Raw genomic sequence first — 11,928 nt, forward strand, 5'->3', positions numbered from 1 at the left:
TCTACTATTTGAGTTTTTCTTGACCGCACCCGGACCATATTCCTTTCAACTAGTTTTTTTGTTTTTTTTACCGCAACCCTGGCTATTTTCCTTATATTTTAAGTTATATGGTCAACTATATATATAATTAAATAAAAACTATACTTCCCCGTAATAATGACTTCTACTATTTGCATTTTTAACGCACTCCTGATCTTGCACATACAAAAAGAAAACGAAACATCCAAAAACTATGTACACTCTTCTAACGCAATCCTGTACCTTGCACATACACAATAAAAGGAAACATCCTAAGAAACAAAAACTATATACACTTCTCTAACGCACTCCTGTTCCCCCGCCATACAAACTAAAACAAAACAAACTTTATATGTGTGGTGAGATGAGGACACTCCAGTATTCTACGGCGTTCCCGATATTGGGCACTTCAGTTGTTCACTGAGATCTGTTCTTCTCTTTTCGGGCTCATTGGCACTCTATCATAACCACATTGTGCTTCCTAATGACAATCACCCGGGATAGACGAGGGTCTATTAAGGTCGAATTAGGGTCGTATGAGGGTCTATTAAGGTCGAATGTCCTCACATAGCTCCTTACTTCTTTCGTTCATTTGTTCGTACATTGTTCCGATTTTTACTTCGCCGCTAATGTCTCGAACATTTGAATTGTGGCGTGAAAGCTACGCGTTTAGTGTTTTCTCGCACAATTCTCTCTTTGACCTTGTTCCATAACTTGCGTAACGCTATACCATTATTTACAAACTGATTGTCGCTTCCTGCCATGGCCCTCTAATCCCGTCGGCGCCCTCTAAGCCCAAAAAGGATTTCGAAGAGAGAAAACCACGTTATAGTAGGAATGGAATGGTTACAGGCCCCAATCGCTTCATCGGGTTCCAATCTCTTGTCAAGCTTGGTAGACCCGTGAATGGTCGCCTAAGGTGTTGTGGAGTCCCTCGATGCCTCCCCTACTCTTGGGGTGTATTCAGATGCCGCTCTACGTTCAGAGTATTCGTTTCATCCCGATTCAGACTATTGTCAAATTCTCTCCTCCCATGTGATGAAATCCGTTCCGGAGCGCCATAAAATTGGAACCTCGTGTTTAAGGCTCCTAGCACTAGTTCCGCTGATTTATCCCTGACTAAGTGCGCCACAGCTACTTTACTGAAGAGATCCATGGTGGTTATTCATTCGTGGCTCTTTCAGGTGCAGGTATCCATTTGGAGACACGACGAGCGGCGTGTCAGCAGTGGGCATTACTCATGGTGGGTCCTTGTCATAATCGTTTTCTTCATGCCCCACCAAAAGTACCGGCGTTTAGGACTTGCAGCGTCTCGTTCACCCTGTATTGATTCATTTTTCCCTGATGGTAAGCCAACATCACCTCCTTCTGCCACTCCTCTACCATCCTCAAGCAACGATTGAACGTGCGGTCTATGCCTATTGGTTCCGAACGCCACAGCCTCCTGATCTCCCAAATGACCGCATTTCCCATATAGAGATGATAGGTCTTCCCGACCTTAGACGCGTCCCTGAGTGTTAGGTCTTCCTTGGCTACCGGCTCAAATCAGATGGTGTTAATCTGACTTTGTCCGTAGCTGCCATATTCTACCTTCATCAGTTCGGATGTCCTCGTCTTCCAGATTATCTGCCTCAGTTTGTCTTTCACGATTTTTTCCACTTCTTCCATATCCCACAGGTCTGCCTCACACCTCCGGAAGGTTCCCCCTGGTCTTCATCAATGGCATTTATCATTATCGGCCTAGACAGCCAATCCGCGACATTTTCATTCCCGGGCGTCTACACCACTTCAGTGTTGTATTGAATGAGCAGCTCTTTCCAGTGGGTAACCCTCGCGGATAATTCCTTCAATTTACTTGGAGTGGTTCAATTATCCATTGGAGTGGTCGATGATCGATTTGGACGCTAAATGTTCGTCCAAATACTTAAGGTCGGAAGTGCTCGACGGCCCATACTATCCCTAACAATTCCCTCTCCAGGGGACTGTGTCGCGCTTCGGCATCCGTGAGACGTCTACTTTTTTCGATTCACTTCAGTACTGTACGAATCCGTTATTCAACACGTTAACACCTGCCCCCCTCCGGTGCGTTGGCAACACACTACGTAAGGTCACGTAGTATTAGGATTAAGTTTTTATTAGATTTAAGTTTGTTAAATTCAGAACTAATGTGTGCCCCAACACATTATACACTTTTATAAATTCTGACAATAAAAATAATACACTCCAAAAGACTCCTTAGAATGTAGATGTTCTACAGAAAAAGGAGAAAGTTCATTGTTTATAAATACCCCATTAAAATTTTGAAGGGGTTTTGAAAAAGAAAAAAAAAAACCATGAGCCTTTGAGGTAGTGGTTGAGCTCGCCGATCGCGCCTGAGAAGTGCCGAGATGGCCTTCTTATGATTCTGCGAAATATCTGTGCTTATTTTCATGCTAGTACATTGGCATGCGCCTGAGCTAACGTAGTCTCTGGGTGTGGAGCCATCTCTGGAACTAGAGGGGGTGCAGGGCAGGGACTGCTGCAGCTGTTGGATTGGTCAGAGGGAAATTCAGAACTGGCGCTCTTACTTGCTGTTCAAGATTAACCATTATTTAAAACAAAATTAGAAAAAGTTACTAACGTTTATAATAATAATCAATTGAACCTGCTATACTGAACCAACAGAAATATGTATGGGAATCATGTTTGTTCCTGTAGTTTAGTTGTATGAAATTTTATTTAAAGACCGGTTATAACTATAGTCAATAAAAGATGTTTCAATGTCTTTATTTTAAACTTTAATTACTCATGAAGAAATGGTTATCGGTCAATTTAGAATGAAAGAAACTTACAATTTGAACATTTACTTATACTATTTTTATTCCCAAGTCGACTGTTTAAATGTGTTACATTTCTTTCATTCCTTATTCATCTAGTTTAAACTTGTTGCATTTTTTGTTCATTATTTTAAATAATGAACCATTGTAATAGACAAAACAAAATTAACCCCCTACAAAATTTGAAAGTTTTAGGTTCGCTGTGTCATTGCATCGAATTACGACAGTTTATTGAAAATTCATAATCTTTTCATCTAAATATTAGTAATGATCTACTCAAGCCCTTGTATGATTTTGAATCACTTTTTTTATTGTTTGCTATTTAATGAAATAATAAACAATTAATTTAGTGATGATTTGTTGCATTTTTAATGGTGTATTGGTGAACTAAAATTGTTTTACGCCACGTAAACCATTTAGTACTAAGTTTAACTTCCCTGTGACTTGTTGATTAGGTTACATTTTTCGTATTTTGTCCATTTTCTGACATGATGTATCGCAATAAGAAAAGAATTAGGAATATGTTTATTCATATTCACGTTGAAGATTGTGAAGAATTTTGTTATATATTCTACATTTGTAAAACATGTGAATGTAATAGGCACAGAAGTGATTGTACTTCGATTTTATTAGAATTGTACCTCCCAGTTTTTAAAAAGTTTAATTTCAAAAATATTTAAGAAATACTCCACCAGCTGATGGTTTTTCATTGCTGAAGAATTATTTGATTTGATGGTATATTCTGTAATCTGTCCAAATATTTTTGAGATGAGTTATTATGAAACAAATTAAGCATGTAAGGATATGGTCAGGCTGATAACTGCATTTTTATTTTATGATTTAAACCACCGTTATTTACTATTATATTCACCCAACCTTCTTGGGGAAAACAGGTACATAAAAACTATTGCTTTAGAAAACGCCTATCTACTCCTTCAGCTGTATTCATTTCTTCTGTGATGTGAGTCCACTATTGAAACTATAATATTCTTTTAAGGTCAATATTTTTAAAATTTTATTTAATAAGTTCATAACTTGCGTGGGGAATTTTAGCATTTAAAATTTTATTGTTAGTGAATTTAATTTTTAAAATAATATTACTGAGTAATGAAATGTTCAGATTAAATCCTTATAAAGATTATATTTGTATCTTTCAGGTTAGGTTTCCAACAATAATTGATAAATGGTAGGGAACCTACATAGCTAACTTCTGACTTTGAATAGTTCAGTTGGTATGTATTTGAGTCCTTTAAGGGGTTAGTTCTTGGAAAGGCTGTCTTCGAATCTTGTAGTGAAAGTTTTATCAATTCATTTAGAACTTTATTGTTCGTTTAAAGAAGTATTCTTTGTTGAAAAGAGTGGACGGAATCGATTGAGCCGAAGAGAGGGCAGAAGAGCAAGAAGAGCAGGGGTGCGCACGCGGCCGGTGGAGGGGGTAGCATCCCTAACCAGTCGTTGCCCGTCCTCCTTCACCATGCCTACTGGAGGTCACCCCTGCCTCGGAGGGTCTCTAGAATTGGTAACTGGCAAAAACCTCTTGTTGACCTTTTTCATCTTCCTTTAGTTACAGTATTTGTAAAGATTTCTATGGATTGGCTGTACTCGTTCCTACTTCTTACTATACCTGTGTTTCATTCCTTTACTTCGAGGAAGGAAGGCGACAGCGCTCTTTGCAGGAGACACAAAGCTAAATTAGATCGATGCGGAGGAACTAGGGGCGCTGTACGCTGGTAGTCTCGTGGCATCTAGTTCTCTGCCTGTTCTTTTTTTAATGACAAAATGTTTTTTTTTGCCGTTCTTCTAGTTGACAGGGCTTACTATCAATTCTTCACCACTGTAATTTTTTTTCATAGTTAAATTTTTAAACCTGATGAGTGTGACCTATTATGTGGTATTCTTTTATATTGTTACTTGTCTTCCAGAATCAAAAGCTAGATCAATTCTTATTACATATTTATTGCTATTAGGTATTCTTTGCTGGTCTAACCTAAGGAGTAACTTTTTCTGGTACATTTTGTGAAGGAATAGTACCAAATTATAATTATTATCAGCCAAAAGAATGTTTTAATTCATTCTGACAAAATTAGTTAAATGCACCCCTCTGTAATTTTTTTCAGTTACTTTATTTAATATTTAATTGTAATTTTACCATAAACTGTTAATTATTTACCATTTCCTTTATGTATATTATTATTTATCATTCAATTTGTGCTGATTTACTTTTTTTTTCCTTTTAGTATAATGGCTGCTCCTTCAATGGTAAGCCGTGATGGTGAAAATGTACTAGTAAAAAGTGTTGATGCAGTGTTTGGGGCTAGTGATGATGGTGAAGAGAGGGATGATTCTAGTCAAGAAGGTGTCAGTGGTACAGAAGAACCATCAGAACTTCCACAGTGCAAAATCAAGCGAAATTATTCTTGTGCTTCCTGTGATTACTACACCCAAAATCCACGTTTCTATCTCTACCATCAGAAACAAGTGCACAAAGAAAAAATTAAAATATTTGAATGCCCTCATTGCCTTTACGCTTCAAAGCATAGCCAAAAACTCCAGAGGCACATTCACATGGTTCATATAATCAAGAAAAAATCATCCAAGAATAGGGTGGTTAAGCCAAGAACCGAGAAAGTCAGACGTAAGTCTCAATCCCCTCAAATTACCTGTGATCCTGAGCAGAATGAAGGTGATGGTGAAGAGAAACCAGAACCAATGTTTGCTGCTGATGGAACCCAAATTTATAAGTGTTCTGTATGTGATATGACAAGTAAAAGCCAGACATTAGTTGCTAGGCATGAACGTGTTGTCCATTTAAAGAAAAAGTTTTTTCGTTGCGGAAAATGCAATTATATGACACATATGAAAGCAAGGTATACAAAACATGTGAAGTACCATTCAATGCCTATGATTAAATGTGATATGTGTGATTTCAAGACTCCTTATAAATGGAATTTGGACCGTCATAACAAAAATCATCAAGGTGATGGAGCATTCAAGTGTGTTATGTGCAACTTTGCTGCTGATATTAAACAAAGTCTTACTGTCCATGAAATGAATCACCATGTCCCACCTGTTGGTCATGTTGCTGGTAATAGAAGAAGGCTGCGTGTTGGGGCATCTGATACTATGGGCATGATTACTGAAGAGGATAATATTGACCAAGAAGAACTAGATTTACTGAGGCTTGAAAGAGAAGGTTCCTTGGATCAAATAGAACAGGTATTCATTTACTTATTTTATGTTATTGTATTCTTTATATAACATTATGTTAATCCTGTTACAATCTGCTTGATGTTAAGACTCCTTTGGATGACTAAAGAATAGGATTTGTAACTTTTGAGAAATTAGGTGATTGTTCTAAAACTAATTTTCGTTATTTAATAATTATATGTATATTTGTTACCTATTTCTGCTTGTTGCTTTATTATAAATGTTGTCTGCTTGTTGCTTGTTAAGATATTGTGAACTCAATATCTTAGAAAAGCCATAAAAGTTGTGTTCCTGGTTAAGACACAGGGATTAACAGAAATAATATATATAATGCATGCTACCTGTCATGAAATGTTGAAAACAAGTTTGATTATTGTATAATTAGATATGCTTTAGGTAAGTTAACTATTTATGATATTTAGTTAATATTATTATTTTTTTTAATGAATGGTCTCGTTAAGTCCATGAAGAGGCTTTCCACATTTAGGTAGTTTTGCCTTTGTAATACCATTTTATAGACATAATGAAATATTTTATTCAAAGGCCTCTCATAAATGCGCTTAAGAACATCTGAATATTATATATTAACGTTTTATTTTTAAATTCATTCATATTTTAAGGTTGGACATTCGTGGTTATTAGTGAAATTAGTCACTCACAAATACTTAACCATCACTATATCTTGCTAGGTCATTAGTCCCACCCTTCTTAATTGGTTCTGGCATAAGGAGTTATCACACTCTAAAGTACTGCATTAATAGAAAAAGAATACAAGCATATTAGACCACATACAATGTTTTATGTGCTTTGAATTTTATTTGGTTCTGTTCCATTTTAGTCTTATGTGGGATCTGTTTATTATTTTGCTTGTAATTAATCTAGGGGTAGACTGATATTCTAATAAATTTGAAAGGAAATTTGTTGCATTTATCTTAAACCTTATTGTCAAATGATTAATTTGTTTAAGGTATTTTTTTTGTAATGTTTAGTTTTCAGTGTGTAGTGGAATAATCTGTGTGTAAAACTTGTTGGTTTTCTTTAAATGATTGGTTCCGTGACCATTGTATTTTTTAGATGTGTAATTAATTAAAAAGTAATAAAACTTATTTTTTTGGCATTCTAAATTTTATGTTACACATTTTATAAATTTAATTTAAATTGTTATATATGATCCATGATATTTATTGCCCATGTTTTATGTTCTTCTTGCCAACCCTTCAATATTTTATTACAACTGAATCAGATTTAAAAACATACAGTGATCAAAACAATTATTCATACACCATTTATTTTTTAGTTTAATGAACTTTATTTTCTTATTAACACAAACACACTTGATCCAATTTTACTCTCAACATTTATTTCCAAAAACTCTCCAACGTTTCGGCCCTCAGACCATTTTCAAGGAAACAACCTTAAATATTGATGTCACATATTCTCTAAAATGTTTCCTGCAGGCTAATTGCCCATGTCATATAAAACTTTTTATAATTTAAACTTTAAACTTTTTCCATAAATTATTGTCTCTATTTACTCTTAATAACATAGAGATAATAATTACTTAAAGATTGACAATAATTGATGTGAAAAAGTTTTAAGTCTAAATTATAAAAAGTTTTATATGACATGGGCAATTAGCCTGCAGGAAACATTTTAAAGAATATATGACATCAATATTTAAGGCTGTCTCCTCAAAATGGCCTGAGGGCCGAAACTTTAGAGAGTTTTTGGAAATAAATATTGAGAGTAAAATGGGATCAAGTGTGTTTGTATTAATAATAAAATAATAAACCACTCTAAAACAATCAATATAATAAAACATTTATCTAAACTTTATTTTTGTCAAACACTATTACTTTTTTTACTGTGCAACTCTCTTTGAAAAATGAATATTCACACGAAAGAAACAAGACATAAATTACAAATATAATTATTATATTTTAAAAAACCTGGTTTTCTTGGACCAAAAAAGTATTCATACAGTTTAATATTATTTCAATATTGTCAAAAAATTGTAAATAACTAATACATATGCAAATAACTTAATATTTTGTGTTAAGCCCCTTGGCATTTATTCTAGCCTCACACCTCTACCAGGCTTTGAATCAACTCCTTTCTGATTTCATTCCATGCTATCTTCAACTTCACTATTAGTTGTTTATTTGAACATTTAAAAATCCGAACTTTTTTTTTCAGTAAAGCCCATAAACTCTCAATTGAGTTAAGATCAGGGGGCTGAGGAGGCATAGGGAATACCTTATGGGCATTGTACAATAACCATTCATTTGTTTTTCTTGCGGTGTGTTTGGAATCGTTATTTTGTTGAAATAAATAAATTTGTTCAATCCTTAATTTTGCAACACTATATGCCTGCTGTCATAATATTATTGATTATGTATAGTTCTCCTACTCCTGCCCAGCTCATGCAGCACCAATCCATGACAGACCGCCTCCTTGCTTAACTGTGGGAACAATGTTCTTTGGATCCAATGCCATGTTGGGTTTCCTCCACACATATCTCTTTCCATCAGTTCCAAAAATGTTAAATTTTCTCTTGTCTGAGAACAAAATATTTTTCAAAAATTCCAAAGGCTTGTTAGATCTTCTTTAGCGAAATTCAACCTCTTGAGCTGGTTTTTCTCAGTAATAAATGGCTTTTTTATTTTTGGGTGTTCTTCCTTTGTAGCCTCCCTCATAAGGCACATTTCTTATAGTTTGTGATGTAATTGATTTGCCAGACGTTTCTAAATGTTCTGCTATTTCCCTGGCACTAATTTTTGGATTTTTTGCAGTTACTCGTTCAATATTTCTGGCTTCCCTAGTAGTTATCATTTTAGGCCGCCCTGAGTGTTTTATATTATAAGTAAATCCACTTCTATCCTTTTTATTATATATTGTACAGTGGAATGTACTCCGTTTAACGCGTTTACCCATCTCCCTAAAACTGAAATCTTGTTGGAATTAGGAAATAATTCTATCTTTAATGACGGAACTCAACTCACATGTTTTACGACCCATTGTGGAAGCTGCGAAGTCTTAACTGGCTTGATGTATTACTATTAGTTACCTTTTGAACCTACTAATCCACCACCAGTCCTGGGATTGTTTTGACCTGAGGATTACTTAAAACTTCTCAATGTTTACATATATGAATACTTTTTTGGCCCAGAAATATTTGTTTTGTTTTTTAAATATAATAATTACATTTTTAATTAATATCTTGTTTTTTTTTGTTTTTTTCATGAAAACAATTATTTTTTAAAGAGTTGCACTAAGAAATAAATGGTGTACGAATATATTTTTTTTTTATCACTGTATCACTGAGCATTAACTAATATCATAGGATTATAAATAACAGAAGTAAGACGATAATTTTTGTATTACCATTTCTATAAGAAGTGTGTATAGGGACTTGAAATTGCATTACAGACCTATTACCATAAATAGGTACATTCAAATTATCATGCAGGTACATTGAAGTTCAGGAATCAATACTTTTTCATTAATCTTATTTGGAATGACTCTTATGTACTGTTTTCTGAAATTTTTAAATTAAAACTGAATTTTTCTTTGTAAATTTGGAAATTAACATTCTATAAAATAACTTTAGTTTTTAAGCTCCACTATCAAAAACCTTTATTTGTAACTTAAATATTATAATTTTCAGAACCCAGGTGACTTTCTGCAAACTCAACTGGATGAAGTATCTCCACCTCCTCCTCCACCTCCACCAGTGATGAAATTTAGTATGAGGCAAGTTCTTGTACCAGTAGGCAAAATGTTGACTGACAAAACTCAGTCTAATAACAGAGGACTGATTCAGATTCAGAAGTACAAGTGTAAAACATGTGACTTCTTCGGCAATTTAGGGGAAGTGCAGAGGCATGAGACTGCAGTTCATGGTTTAAATGATTATCCGTCAAGCCTTACACCTGTGAAGAAAACAGCACGTCCCATCCCAAATCTTATACCTATTCAGGGTCAATCACTTCTCAAGCCAGCTTCAGAGAGAAAAGGAAATGATGCAAATGAGTTAAATAGTAGTACTCTAAAAGACTTTGCTGCCATAATGAATGAAGCAAAACAACACGAGCTGTCTAGTGGTTCTTTAAATGGATCCGAAAAATCTGATTCTCCAATCCCATTTGATGATAAAAGACATAATGATTCATTTAAGAGAAAAAATGCATCTTTTTTTGATAAACTTAAAGAAAAATTGATGACCAATGCATCAGAAAGAGATCTCACCTGCCCTGTATGTGGTTTTGAAGCAAAATGTCTTTCTGAACATCTAAAACATCAGAAATCTCATAATGATGGTGAAGAAGAGAGCAATGGAAATTTGTTTCAGACTGAACTATCTTCAACAAGATGTCAATATTGCCGTCATCGATGCAAGACATCATCAGACTTAAAGATTCATTTACAAACCTGTTCAGCTGTACCTAACAACTTAGAAGGTCCTCAGATTAAAACTGAACCTGAAGATCTTGATGAGTCTGATATGAAAGGGCTCCATGATGAAGACCATGAAGATGGCATGGCCCACCCAATGGAAAACAAAGTCTTTGTCTGGAATAATTTTAGCCCCAATAGTGAGGTTAAGACTCCGGCGCCTTTCGAATTAAATTTTCATCAGAGACATGAGGAGAGATTAGCTATAGAAGCAAATCAGTTGTATGGTTCTAACACTAATGGCCGTTATGAAGAGCAAGCATATTATCAGAGAGAAACAACAAGGAAGGTAGGTTGAGGAATCTAAAAAGACCTATATTTTTATTGTAAGGATCTTACTTTATATATATAAGAAGACGGTCAGGGTTGCGGACAAAAAAAGAACAAATAGTTTAAAACAATTTTTACCGCAACCCTGACCATCTTCTTATATTTAAATCTTTACGGTCAACTATATATACATATAGATCTTACTTTATCATTAAGTAGGGTTTATATTGAACATCATTATCCTAAATAAGTATATATCTATTTGTTGCTTTATGTTGATTGTATTATTTTTTCACACAACTGAAAAACTTATTTTTGAAATTAATGTCAGGATTGTTTGATCTCAGTCTTTTTAAAAAATTGGAAGAGGATGACCACTAATGGGAAGTTTTAGTTTTGGTAGGCTCATATTAATATTGATTATTGATAATAATACCCTAAAATTCTTTAAAAGCGTTAGTATACCAATACTGTTCATTTCCGTAATTACCTCTACTCCATCCTCTTTATCTATTCCTTATAAAGGTTTTTACTTTTTTAAGGAAACATGGTGTGATAAATATTCAATTCGGATAATATAAGACAAATTTAAAAAACAGTTAAAACTAAGTATTGAAAGCCAATATTTGAAAGAATACTACTGAATGTCAAAATGTCCATGATATTCTGTTGAGCTATTAAGTCCCAATGGAGGCTTGTGATATAGTCAAAATGTCAACTTTCAATAAATTACTTTTACTTTTCATATGTTGTTCTTGACGGCCACCTGAACAATATTCTCCATTGTCAATACAGTCAAAATTGAAATTTTTAAGATTTTTTTCCATTTAACTTATTAGGAACACCTGTGCTAAACGTATTTTCTAAAGTGAGTTGACAAAGGCTTTTGTTACTATTATTTTCATTCCATATGATATTCAGTTCTCAATAGTTTAATCTTAGCTACATCATCATCATCATCATTATTTCAACAGCACAAAAATATTTAAAAGTAAAATTAATAGATATTCTACCTGCTTTTACAAATTAAAGTTTGGGAAAAATTAATTGTTATCAATCTTCAAGATTGTAGCCTAAAATAATATTAATTGTTTATACCAATTCTTGTAATTTTTATTTGAGAGACTATTCATTTCATTTAGAATAGTATTTGCAGCAGAAT

The 11,928-nt window shown here is 34.1% G+C and overlaps 1 protein-coding gene across 9 annotated transcripts in view; it reads left to right on the forward strand.

The window, feature by feature from the left end:
- Positions 1-11,928, forward strand: part of LOC106684598 (zinc finger protein Xfin) — an 81,657-nt gene that overhangs the window by 61,668 nt on the left and 8,061 nt on the right. For 5 of the 9 annotated variants that reach the window (XM_067051413.1, XM_014426768.2, XM_014426772.3 and 2 more), the window contains 2 exons: positions 5,072-6,050; positions 9,709-10,785. In XM_067051413.1, the coding sequence (XP_066907514.1) occupies positions 5,076-6,050; positions 9,709-10,785 (2,052 nt within the window). In that variant the 5' untranslated portion in view covers positions 5,072-5,075. Of the gene's footprint in view, positions 1-3,467; positions 3,631-3,727; positions 3,832-4,065; positions 4,354-5,071; positions 6,051-9,708; positions 10,786-11,928 lie in introns of those variants that run through there. The other 4 variants (XM_067051411.1, XM_014426775.3, XM_014426773.2 and 1 more) reach the window with 4 other exon arrangements.

Source organism: Halyomorpha halys, unplaced genomic scaffold (assembly GCF_000696795.3).
Source record: "Halyomorpha halys isolate HHAL.00 unplaced genomic scaffold, Hhal_1.1 Scaffold594.1, whole genome shotgun sequence".
Lineage (NCBI taxonomy): Eukaryota > Metazoa > Arthropoda > Insecta > Hemiptera > Pentatomidae > Halyomorpha > Halyomorpha halys.